This window comes from Petromyzon marinus, chromosome 48 (assembly GCF_048934315.1).
Source record: "Petromyzon marinus isolate PM22_M1 ecotype Great Lakes invasive population chromosome 48, UKy_Petmar_22M1.pri1.0, whole genome shotgun sequence".
Taxonomy (NCBI): domain Eukaryota; kingdom Metazoa; phylum Chordata; class Hyperoartia; order Petromyzontiformes; family Petromyzontidae; genus Petromyzon; species Petromyzon marinus.
Genome location: NC_133714.1, coordinates 7,949,092 through 7,965,733, shown reverse-complemented (window position 1 = coordinate 7,965,733; position 16,642 = coordinate 7,949,092). Strand labels below are relative to the sequence as shown.

The window sequence follows — 16,642 nt, the reverse complement described above, 5'->3', positions numbered from 1 at the left end:
CACTGTGATCATGTCCAGTAGCATGGCTCACCACTGTGATCATGCCCAGTAGCATGGCTCACCACTGTGATCATGTCCAGTAGCATGACTCACCACTGTGATCATGCCAAGTGGCATGGCTCACCACTGTGATCATGCCCAGTGGCATGGCTCACCACTGTGATCATGCCCAGTGGCATGGCTCACCACTGTCATCATGCCCAGTGGCATGGCTCACCACTGTGATCATGCCCAGTAGCATGGCTCATCAACGCGGCCATGCCCAGTGGCATGGCTCACCACTGTGATCATGCCCAGTGGCATGGCTCATCACTGTGATCATGCCCAGTAGCATGGCTCACCACTGTGATCATGCCCAGTGGCATGGCTCACCACTGTGATCATGCCCAGTGGCGTGGCTCACCACTGTGATCATGCCCAGTAGCATGGCTCACCACTGTGATCATGCCCAGTGGCATGGCTCACAACTGTGATCATGCCCAGTGGCATGGCTCACCACTGTGATCATGCCCAGTGGCATGGCTCACCACTGTGATCATGTCCAGTGGCATGGCTCACCACTGTGATCATGCCCAGTGGCATGGCTCACCACTGTGATCATGCCCAGTGGCATGGCTCACCACTGTGATCATGCCCAGTGGCATGGCTCACCACTGTGATCATGCCCAGTGGCATGGCTCACAACTGTGGCCATGTACAATTATCTCTGGTACATAAGATTCATTTCAAAAGCCATCACCGTTTTTTTCGTTTTTATTTGGTGTAACCAATATGTATGATAACTCAAAGAGACCAGGTTCGTCTCATTGTGTTTAGTTTTGGTGTCCCGTCCCACGCAGCTCTGATCAGCACGGTTGGCTACGTACGGTGCGAAAGAAGTTCAACAAAGTACATCGTCAAGAGTGTCACTTGGGCCACCAAAGTAACAAAAAGTAAAACAAATAAAACTAAATTGGAGCAGGACAACCACGTTAAAGAAGTATGTTTTAAAAAATACCTGCACAAATAAACATATCAACATTACATTAAAAAAAACCTCAATTTCCGGTGCCATAAAGTTTTTGCTCGATCAGATTTGTTGGCTGGACCGGTGGAGTTAGCTCCATCAGTCTTGTGGGGGGTCGGGGCGTAGGGGGTGGGGGTATAGATACCGATATTCAGCCCTGCCAGGTGCGAAACGATGGTTGGTGGGTACGTGGCAGCCGCATGTGACGCATAGGGGCCCGAATGAAAAGATTAAGAAGTTAATAAAATGTTAAGAAATGTTATTTTTTTTTAAATTCCAACAATTCACAAATGCCAAAAAAATAAACCATTGTTACAAATGAAGAAAATAATTTTTCCTAAAAAAAATACCGAGCGTAAAGTATAGTATCCGCTACTGCTGGTGTTTGTGGGTATTGTACTTTCGAATCTTTATTAATAACTGTCATTGTGAGACTGTCTTCCTCTAATCCCAATAGACGGTGCAACTAAAACAATATATCTAGACATAGCCCTACATATTGTTGTGTCTGGGTTACAAAATATGCGCGGCGATTTCAGTAAAAGTGAGTCGGGGGAGGTGGGACCGCAGTCGTATCTTGCATAGCCCTGTTTGAAATACAAGGACTCCTCTACTTACGAACATTCGACTTACGAACTTTCAGAGTTACGAACAAACCTCGTCCCGCATGGTCCAGTTGCCTGTTCGTGCCGGTGGTGGCATCTACATCTGCAGAATTCGAAGAAGCAGTGGCATCTACATCTACGGGGAGAGAGTATACAACTGTTAAAGCAATTGCCCGTGTTTTTAGTGTACACGCCGTACAACGTGTTTGGAATCGGCAAAGGAGTAAAGTTGGACTTACGAACAAATCGACTTACGGACAGCAACCTCTGGAACCGAACTCGTTCGTAAGTAGACGAGTCCCTTGCAGGTCGACGCGCCCCTGAGTCCCTTGCACGAACCCCTCGTCCGACTGGAACGCAGCATCGCAGGGTGGCACATCGAAGGACACGCCGCTCACGTGGCAAGCCGCCATCCGCATCGCCCGCGAAGAGGAGGAGCGCCGCGGGCGGGCGCGCAAGGCCGCCGGTCCTGCCGGCGACGGCGGCGTGGCCGGGAGCACGCGGGCTGCTCGATCGCTCTTCTGCCTCTCCCTGCAAAACCCCGTGCGCAGGGCGTGCATCAGCATCGTGGAGTGGCGGTAATACACGGAATAGGGCTCCTCTCGCGCCGTCGCGTCTGCCCGCCGCTGTCACGGAACCATAATGCTGCGCTGGAATGACGATCAGAACCTTTTGCTTACGCTGGAGGGATCCGATGAGCTGTGAAGCTCTTTCTTTTTTCAAATCAGGGGTCAGAAAGTTACAGCAGCAAATCGAATTCGATGACACGATAGGAGTTGCAAAGTACACGAAAAGGTAAACAAATCGCAAGTATATATTTATGTCTATTTTGTACTTTACCGGGTAAAGCCCCACTGAGCTATTAGCATATTTTTTTTAGAAGCGACGTGACCACAAGTGATAGCTCAACGAAGTGGCTTATCGTGTGGAATGCAATTACTCCGTTGTACCCCACAGCCCTGCTACACCTGGTTGTTTTTTCATGTTTTCAGCCAAATTATGAGTTGCTTATGCATTCGGGGAAGGAAACCGGAGTACCCTGAGAAAACCCACGCGCGGGTGAGAGGGCAACGCTCTATCCCCGCCTCACCCACGGGAAGAGAGTTGTTTCACAGCAACGTTCGTGTGATCTACCAACTCTCACTGCGTCCACAGTGCTGGATTACAGTTCGCGTGCAGCGTAGCCACCATCACTAAATATATGTGTCTTATCTGTGTTGCGTCAGTCGTCACCCTGTGGCTGATTAGATGGGAGGCTGGCTGAAATAGTCCACTCTGGCTCCGTTCATGGCGATCGCTTCTTGTAGACAGGGTCATCCGGAGGGCTTCTTCTAGACAGGGTCATCCGGAGGGCTTCCTCTAGACAGGGTCATCCGGAGGGCTTCCTCTAGACAGGGTCATCCGGAGGGCTTCTTCAAGACAGGGTCATCCGGAGGGCTTCTTCAAGACAGGGTCATCCGGAGGGCTTCTTCTAGACAGGGTCATCCGGAGGGCTTCCTCTAGACAGGGTCATCCGGAGGGCTTCCTCTAGACAGGGTCATCCGGAGGGCTTCTTCAAGACAGGGTCATCCGGAGGGCTTCTTCAAGACAGGGTCATCCGGAGAGCTTCCTCTAGACAGGGTCATCCGGAGGGCTTCCTCTAGACAGGGTCATCTGGAGGGCTTCCTCTAGACAGGGTCATCCGGAGGGCTTCTTCAAGACAGCGTCATCCGGAGGGCTTCTTCAAGACAGGGTCATCCGGAGGGCTTCCTCTAGACAGGGTCATCCGGAGGGCTTCTTCTAGACAGGGTCATCCGGAGGGCTTCCTCTAGACAGGGTCATCCAGAGGGCTTCTTCTAGATAGGGTCATCCGGAGGGCTTCTTGAAGACAGGGTCATCCGGAGGGCTTCCTCTAGACAGGGTCATCCAGAGGGCTTCTTCTAGACAGGGTCATCCGGGGGGGTGCTTCAAGACAGGGTCATCCGGAGGGCTTCTTCTAGACAGGGTCATCCGGAGGGCTTCCTCTAGACAGGATCATCCGGAGGGCTTCTTCTAGATAGGGTCATCCGGAGGGCTTCTTGAAGACAGGGTCATCCGGAGGGCTTCCTCTAGACAGGGTCATCCAGAGGGTTTCTTCTAGACAGGGTCATCCGGGGGGGTGCTTCAAGACAGGGTCATCCGGAGGGCTTCTTCTAGACAGGGTCATACGGAGGGCTTCCTCTAGACAGGATCATCCGGAGGGCTTCCTCTAGACAGGGTCATCCGGAGGGCTTCGAAGGCAAATGGGGAAATTTGCCCCGAGCCACACACAGCAGGGCCGCCCCTCCAAACTCCAAGCCAGTTTATTTTGTTGATACTGAATTACGGAGGCCCACGTGGCAGTCGGCCGTGCGCCACCAGCTCCCGGTACTTTGGGAAACCTCTGTGTAGCCTCACGTGTCTGTCTCCTAAGGCGAGATGTTAACTACCTCGCCTGGTATGCAGGAGGTGGTGGGTTTTATCCCGACCCTTTGCTTGTATATTTGGAGTGTGCATGTCTCTTTCCCCGTGGTCGCAGTGGATTTTTGCCCGGTTCCTCTGATTTGTCCCTCCACATTTAGAATCGACGCAAGTTACTTTAGAGTATTTGGCTGCTATAAAATGTCTGCCTGATGGTAAGCCACTTCGTTGAGTTATTATTTGTAGCCGGGTCGCTTCTAAAAAAGAGCTACGTAGCTCAGTGGGGCCTTACCTGGTAAAATAAAAGTAATAGTTAATGCCGTAAATCCACTTCTCGCGTTGGTAGCCTCGACTTTGTCTCTCCTCCCGCATGGCACCACGAGGCCACTCGTGGTAATCTGTTGGCCTCCAATTTATAGCTCAATCGGCACCCCCCAACCAAACGCATTTTGCTTGCCCCTTCGTTCTTTGGCAAATCTCTCCTCCAAAAGGAGCCCTCCCGCCCCTTTGATCTGCGCCGTACATCTTCCTTGCCCGACTCGGGCAAGGACGTTACAGGCCACCTCGACGAAGTTCGGCTGCCAACAAATGTTTGCGGACAGCCGAGTCGCGATGTGTGACGGGAGGCGTGGGCGAAGTCGCGGGTGACCCCCTCGTGTCGGTCGATTAGAGCGGGGGCTGGGGCGACTGCGGAACCCCCCCCCCCCCCCCACTTTGCACCCCGCTGCCCACCGCTCCCACCTCTCTCTATCGTCTCGCAGGCCGTTCGACGTTCTCATTCTGCTCACCATCTTCAGCAACTGCGTGGCGCTCGCCGTGTACGTGCCCTTCCCGGACGATGACACGAGCTCGACAAACCTGAGCCTGGTGAGCAGCCGCGCGCCAAGGCTGCCGCACCGGGCGGCAAACGGCGGAGGGAACTCGGCTCGCGCAGCGGGCCAGCGAGGACGCTCGGCCGGTGGTGGCTGTGGTCCGAGGAGTGGTGGTGGCTCCGGTAGCGGTGGTGGTGGTGGTGGGGGTGCTGCAGGTGGCGTTGTCGTCTGATCTCGGATGTTGCCACCCTGCGACGCTGCGTGCACAGTCGGACGAAGGGGGCGTGTGGGGCTCGGGGGCTGTGGAAGATCGGACTGAGGCGCCCACCCCCACCCACCCAACCACTACTTACTCCCGACTCACTTTTATTGAAATGGCTTCGCACGTTTTGTAACCCGTATACAGTTGTATGCAGAGCTATGAGGGGCCGTCCATAAATGACGTCACGCACGTGGGGGGGGGGGGGGGGTCAGACATTTGTGACGGGGGGTGAGGGGTGAGAAATGTGACGTCACATCAAAATGCGCAACTTTGAATAAATATAGAATTATTATAACAACACTTATTGCTATAACAACACTCCCACAACATCAGAGTGCAGCGCCACATTAAACACGTACTGCAATGACAATAGTTTAAAGCGATTTGAAGCGTGTTTTATTTTCAAAATGGAAATATGGTTTTGGGGGGGGGTCCAGAGCTTTGTGACGTCATATTTGAGGGGGGGGGGTCTGACTTTTTGTGACGCCGTGTGACGAGGGGGGGGGTCAAAAATCGTCCAAAATCGAGTGACGTCATTTATGGACAGCCCCTAACTACGTATGCTATTTTAGTTGCACCGTGTGTTGGGATTAGAGGAAGACAGCCTCACAGTGACAGTTTTAATAATCAAGATTTGAAGGTACAAATGCACACAATTGAGTTACTGTATCATCTCAGTCAGCCAGCCAATGACGCCTGGAGTCTTGTCCCGTGACCTCCTGGCCCAGCCGAGCCTTCGACACTGCACGTGGCCTCAAAGTACACCTGGCCTGGCACCATCCCGATGGTGACGTCGCCGCCACTTAGTTGACCCAGTTTGTCTTGTGACCGTGTCTGCGCAAATCGGGTAAAAACGATGTCAAGTTCACAGTGCCCGTAATATGTTTGGCCTCCCTTCGTGGTTTTGTGTCTCGCGGTCGACACCCGGAGTGGAGCGAGAGAGAGAGATAGGCAGTCCAGGTATTGCCGTGTTGGGGGGTTACAGTAATCTCGTTGTGGATGCGGGCGATGAGCGTGCGGTGAGGCATTTGGAGAGGACGTTGAGGAACGAGGTGCAACCGTGGAGTCGGGCGACATTGGTAGTGAGATCACGGGACCTTTCTTGCCAGTATCAAAATATAAGAATTGGTTTTACCCTCTCTGACAATAAAGCAGTTGCTCTTTGGTCTTCAGGTGGAACAGTCACCTTGATTTTGCTGTGACTGTTCCACCTGAAGACGGAAGCTTGTGTTGCCTCCGAAACGTCGTGATTTAATTTAGTTGTTTTCATTTATTTTATTTTTATTTTACCCACGTGACTTTACCGAAAAAAACCAAAGAGCATGAATCCTTGCAGTCACGAAAGCTTCAAGTCTAGAATAACACAGTTGTGTTAAGATGTTAAAACACCGAACAGAAACCTTTTGTAAGGACTCATGTCTGCATTATCCACACGTCCTTGTGGTGAACATGCAAACAAAAATCATGCTCTGGTAGTATATGATGATGCATTGTCTTTGAAACTGATTGGTCCACATCAGAGACAGCTTTCTTTAGAGCCTAGTCTCAAACAGTATCGAACCAGAGGACGCCAAAAGGCGAACAGCACAAAGGCAATGCCACTATCAGGACATTCATAGCTCGGGGTGAGCAGCTACCTTTCTTGCCAGTATCACAATATAAGAATTGGTGGGAGAGATCGTTGCAGCGGCTGAGTTGAAAATGGTGGAGTGCACGCATCGAGGTCTCGCCGACAGCTGGGACAAGGCAATGGTTGGCGGGGCAGATGTCATGCAGATGGAACGGAGACGATGCCATCTGCCGCCGACTTCCAATCTCGCTCCGTCGATTATCCGTCTCTTCATATTCCGTGCTGCGCGTGCGCAGGAGAAGTTGGAGTTTGTCTTCCTGATCATCTTCACGGTGGAGGCCGTGTTGAAGGTGGTGGCCGATGGCCTGGTGTTTCACCCGAAAGCGTATCTGCGAAACTGCTGGAACCTCCTGGACTTTGTCATTGTGCTTGTCGGGTGAGCTTGCGTCGGTACGGCGATCGTCAAACACATGGTTGTTGAAACGAGAGCGTAGTGGTGCCACGTACATCACCCCATGTAGAGTCGTCGAGATTGGAATGGTAACTGCAGTACAGTAAATAGAGTAACTTTATTTTTGTCTATTTGAATGTTTGTTTATGCCAATTTCATAAATGAAACAATTTAAAACACTAAAGAACACATTCACAACACGTAAAAACGTAACGTAATTCGAGAACGTGCAAAAATTAGCTATTTCAAATAATGATGATTGGTTAGTGATTATCCGGCGTTTTCGAAAATCCAGCGCCCCTTCCATCCGAAGCCGCCGGATACTTGATGATCTGCTCTGTGTCGAACGTCTTTCGTACCGTGCGTAGCCAACCACACTCGTCGGAGGTGCAGGGGGAAGGACAACAAACTGAACACGATAACAAACAATTTTGAAGAAATTAGTTTGTCACTCTTGACCATTTCATGGTGCATAACTCCAGTGGCTTCCTACTATCGGGAGGAAGAGCGTTCCAGACGGCAGCAGAAGCGCATCTGAAAGCGCGTGATGCGGTGACCGTCTTTGTTCGATGGATTAGCCAAAAGCTGCTGCTGCGAGGATGAGCGGAGTTCACGTGATGGTTTATAGCTCCTTAACGAGATCGGCGAGGTGATTGTGGTTTCATTCGTGGCAAGCACTTCGTGTGCGTGATGAGCGCGACCTTATAACGAATTCGTTCGGCAACCGGAAGCCAATGCCGCTCTGCGAGCACCGGACGGACACGGTGGGATCTTGCGCTAACCCGTCACGACGCGCGCCCGAGAATGTTGCACACGCTGCAGCTTGGTGGCGATGTTTTTGCCAGACGTCCCGTAGAGCAGTGAGTTGCAATAATTGAGCCTTGTTGATACACTACGCCACACGCCACACGCTACGTCAACGAAATGACATCGCCAGCATACGTCCCCAGCGACCATTAAGGACGTCGGTGTGTCTTAGGCCGTTTTAACTTCGATTATCAAATCGCCGATGCCCTCCGACGCCAAACAAGGTGTCTTGAAGCCACTTAAATCTCACGTAAAGTGAGGCTTAGGTGGCTCACGTTACGTCGCGTGCGTTAAGTGCCCCCCACCTGAACCCACCTTCACCCTGATCGCCCGTCAGTTCACCGAACGTCTTCAAGGTGCGCCTACAGAATAGGGAGTCAAGTCGACGTGACTTCGTTGCTCGAATGAGCCCTGAGCCAGTGGAGGGAATTCCTCGTGCCTATGACAGGTGCGAGTCTTTCCATAGGACCACCTCTGTTAACTTCCCAACACGGTGGCACTCAATCACCACCACCAGTGTAACGGGCCATTAGCCCCATGACCTCACTTACGGGAGGGTTTAGCGGCCCGATCTTCACGTCGCAGGGATTCAGTTAACAAGTGTGAGCCCACATTACCACGCCAATGCCCGCTCTCTCTGTGCCCCCCCCCACCCCCGCGTGCCCCCCACCCCTTCCCTCCCCCACCCCCGCGTGCCCCTTCCCCCACGCGTGTCCCTTCCCCCCCACCCCCGCGTGCCTCTTCCCCCCCGCGTGCCCCTTCCCCCCCACCCCCGCGTGCCCCTTCCCCCCCACCCCCGCGTGCCCCTTCCCCCCCCCACCCCCGCGTGCCTCTCCCCCCCCCGCGCGCCCCTTCCTTCCCCCCCCGAGTTCCTCCTTCGCCCACCCCCCGCCTGCCCTCCACGTGTGCCCCCCCCCCCCAGGCTGTTCAGCGCCGTGCTGGAGCAGGTGTCGCGTGCCGGGGTGGTGCCGGGCTCGCACGCCGGGAAGAGCGGCGGCTTCGATGTGAAGGCGCTGCGAGCGTTCCGTGTGCTGCGCCCCCTGCGTCTCGTGTCCGGCGTGCCCAGTGAGCCGATCCCGGATCCAGTGAACCGATCCCGGGCCACGTGAGCCGATCCCAGGCCACGTGAGCCGATCCCAGACCCAGTGGGCCGATCCCGGGCCACGTGAGCCGATCCCGGGCCACGTGAGCCGATCCCGGGCCACGTGAGCCGATCCCGGACCACGTGAGCCGATCCCGGATCCAGTGACCCGATCCCGGGCCACGTGACCCGATCCCGGGCCACGTGAGCCGAGCCCAGACCCAGTGAGCCGATCCCGGATCCAGTGAGCCGAGCCCAGACCCAGTGGGCCAATCCCGGGCTGCAGCGTGTGTGCAGATTCCAGGAGGCGCTCTGAGTCTGGGTTTTATTTTATAAACCCGAATCCCTGATCGAATCCAAACCCTAGCCTTCTCCGAAACCCTAACTTTTAATCCTTAACACCAGCACCAAACTTTAATTCAAACACGGACGCTAAACTCAATTCCAACCATAATAATAACATTATCGCCAACCATCATTTTATCTTCAGCTATATTCCCAAATACCAGCCATAAGGTTAGCGATTTGTCGCATTATTTGGCTGTATAGCAAATTAAAAATACAATTACTTGACTATGCAAGCTATACAATTGTGTGTTTAATATTTACGTGTTTTTTTTTATTTAGGGCCCCTTTATAACATACGCTACAGGCCCCGCACTTAGCTTAATCCGGCACTGCCTGCAGGCCTCCAGGTGGTGCTCAACTCCATCATCAAGGCCATGGTGCCGCTGCTGCACATCGGCCTCCTCGTGCTCTTCTTCATCATCATCTACGCCATCATCGGCCTGGAGCTCTTCATGGGCAAGATGCACAAGACGTGCTACTACACGGGCACAGGTGCCCGCCACCTCCGACACACACTGACACGCCGTGCTGCTGTCGTCCTCGTCCTCATCATCATCATCCGCACCATCCGATGAGCACGGTCGGCTGCGTACGGGCGCGAAATAAGTTCAGCAAACGTCGGGCTGCGTGCACGCAGCTTCGCGCGGAGGGAGCGTTCGCGACCACCTCGCCCCCTCCCCCTGCCGCCCCAACCCCGCTCGCGTCTCGCCCCCCGGTCCGCCAGGGATGCTGGCCGACGACGAGGAGGTCGTGGCGCCCTGCGCGTTCGCCGGCAGCGGACGGCAGTGCGCGCGGAACGGCACCGAGTGCCGGTCGGACTGGGCGGGCCCCAACGACGGGGTCACCAACTTCGACAGCTTTGGCTTCGCCATGCTCACCGTGTTCCAGTGCATCACGCTCGAGGGCTGGACCGACGTGCTCTACTGGGTGAGCCCCCCCCCGCCCCCCATGGTCCCCCCCTCGGCCCCCACCCCTTTGTGACCCTCCCCCCCCGCCCCCCACCGCCGCTGCCCCCCATCCCTGGTTGCAATCCGCCCCCGTCAGTTTAACACGGAGGAGGCTTTCGCGAACAATATTATTAACAATCAAGGTTTTTGGGCTAGATCGCGTAAGTGTCAATGTTGTGTCGAAACCCTCCACCACCCGACACAGCCAATCGGTAAGAGATTTGTCACGTCAACAAAACGCGCCAATTAGTGACTACTTTAGCCCACCGGTGTGTTGGAGAGTAAAGCCACAAACATTTACTATTTGAGTAGTCCGACGTTTCGACGGTGGAGGGTTTCGACACGCGATCTAACCCAAAAACCTTCATTACGGAAAAGGAATCCCCCGTGTAGCCTGTAACAGACTGTTGGGGCAAGTGCCGTTAGCGAGCACCTATGAAGGCCAGCACGGCACACGAAGGGGTTGGGTGTTCAACGCCAAAGCCTTTGTCTTCCCAGTGGCGACGTTTAAACACCACACCACGTTCTCATTTGAGGCTGAGTCGACCTAATGGAGGACCATGAGCGGTTCAGGCACCGGTGTCGGCCGTGAGCGGGAATCGAAACTCGGGCCGCCGGGTTCGCAGCGCAGCGCAGCGCTAACCGCGACTGTACGGCCGCTTGTGTCACAAGTGGAAAAACATGCGAACAAGCGTGCTTCGGCGCTCTCCTTCAAACTCATCGGCCTCCACCAGACGCGGTTCCAAGGACAGTGCCAACGCATTATCGAAGCGACGTTGCGCGCACGCCACATTCGCGCGGCGATCCGCCGACCCCCTCCACGGTGCCGGGTTACGAGCGTGGCCCAACCGCAACGCTGCCCGGCCCGCTCATCCCCTCGAGACGGGGGTTGGTGTCAGTTTGCCCAGGGGGCAGGAGGGAGGTTGGCGAACCGCCACGCTCACTTTCCACTGGCCACTCGCCCGGGGATTCTGCGTGTGCCAGGCAGGTGAATGTGCGTGTGCCCGGCGGGTGAATGTGCGTGTGCCCGGCATGTGAATGTGCGTGTACCAGGCAGGTGAATGTGCGTGTGCCAGGCAGGTGAATGTGCGTGTGCCCGGCAGGTGAATGTGCGTGTGCCAGGCAGGTGAATGTGCGTGTGCCAGGCAGGTGAATGTGCGTGTGCCAGGCAGGTGAATGTGCGTGTGCCAGGCAGGTGAATGTGCGTGTGCCCGGCAGGTGAATGTGCGTGTGCCCGGCAGGTGAATGTGCGTGTGCCAGGCAGGTGAATGTGCGTGTGCCAGGCAGGTGAATGTGCGTGTGCCCGGCAGGTGAATGTGCGTGTGCCCGGCAGGTGAATGTGCGTGTGCCCGGCAGGTGAATGTGCGTGTGCCAGGCAGGTGAATGTGCGTGTGCCCGGCAGGTGAATGTGCGTGTGCCAGGCGGGTGAATGTGCGTGTGCCAGGCGGGTGAATGTGCGTGTACCAGACAGGTGAATGTGCGTGTGCCAGGCAGGTGAATGTGCGTGTGCCCGGCAGGTGAACGACGCGGTGGGCAACGATTGGCCGTGGATTTACTTCGTGAACCTCATCATCGTGGGGTCGTTCTTCGTACTGAATCTGGTGCTGGGGGTGCTGAGCGGGTGAGTGACTCCACCCATTCCACACATCCTACTCCCCCGCCCCCACCCCGAACTCCCTCCCACCCCCACGTAGTCGATCTCATCGCTGCCTGTGGCAGACAATGCTCAGCCGGGTCTCTTGAAAGTTGCTCAAGGGATTTAGAATCGAGCTTTCTTTGAAGAAAAAAAAATCTACAAATATTGTTCTGCACTCTCGGCAATAACTCCCTGCGTGGGTGGCCATAAAATAAAATAATATACACAACAGACGATGTTTCGGGCGATGGCCCTTCTTCATATCCCATCAAGCATTCGCCCTCCTTGACGTTCCTCTCTCAAAGCCTCACCTCTTCTCCACTGCCCATTCCCTGCCTCGTCCCTTCACCTCCCCCTCCACTCCTCACCATCCCCCTCCCTCAGTGCCCTGGGGGGAGGGGGTGGAGGTGGGGGGCGGGTGGAGGGGGGTAGAGGGGGGGCGGGTGGAGGGGGGGGCGGGTGGAGGGTGGAGGGGGGGTAGAGGGGGGCGGTTGGAGGTGGGAGGCGGGTGGAGGGAGTGGGACGCGGGTTGGGGGGTGGAGGGGGGGTGGAGGGGGGGCGGGTGGATGGCGTGGGCGAGGCGGGTGGAGGGTGGAGGGGGGGTGGAGGGGGGGGGTGGTTGGAGGTGGGGAGCGAGGGGGTGGAGGGGGGATGGAGGTGGGGGGCGGGTGGAGGAGGCGAGCTTGTGGACATGGGGGGCCGCGGTTGGAGGAGGAGCGGGGCGGGTGGAGGGGGAAGGGAGGGTGGAGGCGGTTGGAGAGTGGGGGTGGATGGGGGGTGGAGGTGGGAGCGGGTGGAGGGGGGGTGAAGGTGGGGTCGGGTAATCGCGTTAAACGGGGTTGGTGGCGAGCGATCGGGTTGAGTTTGTGACTTTTTCTCTTCTTTTGCGAACGGAGCCTGGAGGATGGACGTCGACTTTGCCACAGCTGCACCACCACGCACGCAGTCTGGCAAAGAGAAAGGACGCGTTGGCGACGCGTGGCGGCCACCAATTGGCGGCGCCATCGGCCACAGTGACCTCTTGACTTTGACCCGAGTAACGCGATGGTGGCAGCATGGATTTGACCTTTGACCCTCGTTGGTGGGGGTGCTGATGGCGGTGATGCAGGTGGTGCAGCGGTTAGCGCTACGCTGCGCTACGAGCCCGACGACCCGAGTTCGATTCCCTCTCAACGCCAACACCGGTGACGGTTATCTGAACCGGTCCTGGGCCTCCCTTAGGTCGACTCAGCCTGAAATGAGTACCCGGTGCGGTGTGTAAAATCATCGCCACGAGGGAGACAAAGGCGGCCGGGCGTGGTGTTGGCCACCCACCCCCTTTCCAGCCTTCAGAGGTGCTACTCGCTAACAGCTAATACTCGCTAATGCTACACGGGGGACCTTCGTCTTTGATGCTGATGGGTCCTTTCCGCACGCTCAGCGAGTTCTCCAAGGAGCGCGAGAAGGCGAAGGCACGCGGCGACTTCCAGAAACTCCGCGAGAAGCAGAAACTGGATGGCGACCTGCGCGGTTACCTGGACTGGATCCGGCAAGCGGAGGACATCGAGATGGAGCGAGACGGCGCCTCGAGCGGTAAGTGGCACAACGGGGGGGCGGGGGGGGGGTGGCGGAGAAGGGGTGGGGGGTAGCAGAGAGGGGGAGGGGGGCGGGCCGGAGAGGGGGGGGGTGGCAGAGAGGGGGCGGGGGGGTGGAGAGGGGGGGGGAGACGAGGCGGGACACCCGGGTGCTGCTCGTGAATCTCTTCGCGGCACCGCTTACGGGAGAACTTGAAGTGCGGGCAGCAGAGGGGAGCCCAGGAAAATCCAACTGCTACCCACAACCCTAACCCACACTCGCCAACCAGACGCTAACCACACCAGCCAACCAGGCCCTAACCACACCAGGGTGCCGCGTCTCCGCGTCTTTGTGTGTGTGCCGCCGAGTGTGTGAGTGTGTGTGTGCGCACCGTTAACCGCGAGCTTCTTGCTCGCGCCCCCCCCCTCCCCGCGCGTAGGAAGCAAGTGTTCGAGCGAAGCCTCGGTCCATTCGGACACCGCCGGGAGCTCCGGAGAGAGGGCGCCCCTGTGGGTCCGCCTCGGGTACGATGGGGGGCACCCGGCACACCGCATCAACGGTGGCTGCTTCCGAGCTATCGGCGAGCCGGAATAACATCGAGTGTTTCTCTCGGTGGGAGAGCTCACACGTAGTGGCATGGACGATTGAGTTATCTAAATGTCCAGTGTTTAGTAACCCGCTCTGACGGATTTGTTTGCTTTGCAGGGACGTCATTTTGAAGTCGCAAATCAGGTGAGGTGTGAAAACCATTTCATTTCATTTGAAAGTTTAAATTTAAAAAAAATCTCATCGCGAATTTACCCACAACCGCCGGGGTAGCGTCACCGCGGTCCGCGTCGGCACTAGCCCGCGGAGCGATTTGATTCAACAATCGATTTTTACTTCAACACGGCGGTGGAAGGTAGCGGACCTCTAGGTGGCTGCAGCGACCACGTGAACCTGTTACGCGCGGCATTTACGAATCAAGAAGTCACATATCGATCCGTACACGCACGGTCCGACGCCGTGTATCGCGAGCTCAAAAATAAAAATTAATCTACCACCGCAATGCGCCCGGTCGACCCCATTGCGGTCGGCGGCCTATGATCCCGCACGCGACCCCTGACCCCCTCGGGCGCGACCTCTGACCCCCTCCCGCAGCCGCTGGTGGCGCCGGTGTAACCGGCTGGGCCGCCGCCGATGCCGTGCGGTGGTGAGGTCGCCGTCCTTCTTCTGGCTCGTCATCGTCCTCGTGTTCATCAACACGCTCTCCATCGCCTCCGAGCATCACCAGCAGGCCGCGTGGCTCTCCCGCATGCAGGGTGAGCGGCGCAGGAGTCAGCCGCGTTTGTGTAACGGCACGGCCGGAGGTCGTGGCGGCGGGGGCTACGCTGCTGCACGTGGCCTTTGATCCAGCACTGTGGGGGGCAGCGGCGAGGATTTGTGGATCACCGCACACGCAGGCGTTGTGTTGTGAAGCTCCCGTCGAGTGACTCGCCAGGACAAGGCGGTAACAGCACGCTGTGGACCAATCGCCGTCTGTTTAACACGCAGGCTTTCGCGACGTATATTGATAACAGATATCCGTCATCAGGTGCGAAAGCACCTGATGACGGACGCTTGTGTTGCGCCCGAAACGTCGTGATTTATTTTATTTTATACCCACGTGACTTTACCGAAAGAACCAAAGAGTATGGATTCCTGCAGTCACGAAAGCTTCAAATCTAGATATCCGTTGTCATTTTTGTGAATACATTAACCCACCCCCCTACCACCCCTCTGGTCTTCGCACCTGATTGGCTCACGAGTGGCGACATCGCATCTATCCCTCGATTTAAGACCGAAACAGGTGGATTTCGCCACAACACTGCTGCTGTCTGCCTGATGATGCTGGTTGTTTTAGTTACTGACGAAACGTCACGGGACTCGAATTGTAAATGTAGTAGTGGGTTTACTCTCCAACACAACTGGCGTGCTGTACTATTAGCGAACTGGCATGTTTTATTTACGTGACAAACCTTACTAATTGCCTGTGTCGGGTGGTGGCGGGTTTAACGACACATTTATATTCACACGATCTAACCCAAAAACCTCTATTATGGATGATCACCATTTGTTTACATCTGTACGGGGATAGAGCGCTGTCCCGTCGCACACGTGGAATTTTCTCTGAGTGCTCCGGTTTCCTCCGACTTGTAATTATAAACACAGCCCATCATTAATTGGGTGAAAACATCTTAAAACTAAATCCAAATTAGCAGTAGCAGGACCCTCCGGCAAAATAGCCATAGGACTGCTGGATAAATAAGTGCGTTTCCAAAGGTTAACAGCAGGTGTCCAGTGTGTTCGGGTTTCCTAGACATCGCTCATCGCAACCCCACCACGTGTTCCCTTTATCCACGGTTGCCAAGCGACCAGCCACAAACAGCACTATTGAAGGCGTGAATGGGAGAAAAAAAAGGTGCGTTCTTCTCCGCGCGAATACAAATGAAGGTGGTGACGTGCTGCACTTGCCTGATGATTGGTAAACATCAGCCAATGAATGGTGCGTTGTGTTTATTGTACACGTGGGAGGAAACCGGAGCACCCGGAGAAAACCCCCACGCATGCGGGGGGGGGGCAACGCTCTATCCCAGGGGCCGGCAACTAACATAACAAGAAGATTAAAAATCAAGGTTGTTGGGTTCGATCGCATAAGTATAAATGTGTCGTGACCCTCCACCACCCGACACAGCCAGTAAGGGATTTTGATTTAAAGCTTTCGTGACTGCAGTAATTCATATTCTTAGCTCTTTCGGTAAAGTCACGTTGAAGGGAAACAATAAAATAATAAAATATATAAAACGTCGTGAGAATTTTAATTGTTTTATATATATTTCATTATTTTATTGTTTCCCTTCAACGTGACTTTACCGAAAGAGCTAAGAATATAGTAAGGGATTTGTCGCGTAAACAAAACGTGCCAATTAGTGACTGCTTCAGCCCACCGCGTGTGTTGCAGAGTAAATCCACAGCTTCTACAAGTTGAGTACTGTCACGTTTCGCCGGTAATTACATAAACTGGCATCATCGGCAGCTTTTTCGAATTCGGTAACCCCCCCCCCCCTCCGCAATATTCCAAGAGCCACAATGCAGCGTGGACGACTTCCACAAAGCGGCCCTTAAC

The 16,642-nt window shown here is 55.4% G+C and overlaps 1 protein-coding gene across 1 annotated transcript in view; it reads left to right on the top strand.

Moving 5' to 3' along the window:
• LOC116952741 (voltage-dependent L-type calcium channel subunit alpha-1D-like) overlaps window positions 1-16,642 on the top strand; it is a 71,486-nt gene that overhangs the window by 9,368 nt on the left and 45,476 nt on the right. Inside the window, 11 exon segments of the mRNA XM_076074508.1 lie at window positions 1,973-2,189; window positions 4,791-4,896; window positions 6,970-7,109; window positions 8,854-8,996; window positions 9,700-9,852; window positions 10,085-10,287; window positions 11,825-11,928; window positions 13,364-13,515; window positions 13,937-14,021; window positions 14,203-14,229; window positions 14,638-14,798. Coding sequence (XP_075930623.1) covers window positions 1,973-2,189; window positions 4,791-4,896; window positions 6,970-7,109; window positions 8,854-8,996; window positions 9,700-9,852; window positions 10,085-10,287; window positions 11,825-11,928; window positions 13,364-13,515; window positions 13,937-14,021; window positions 14,203-14,229; window positions 14,638-14,798 — 1,491 coding nt within the window.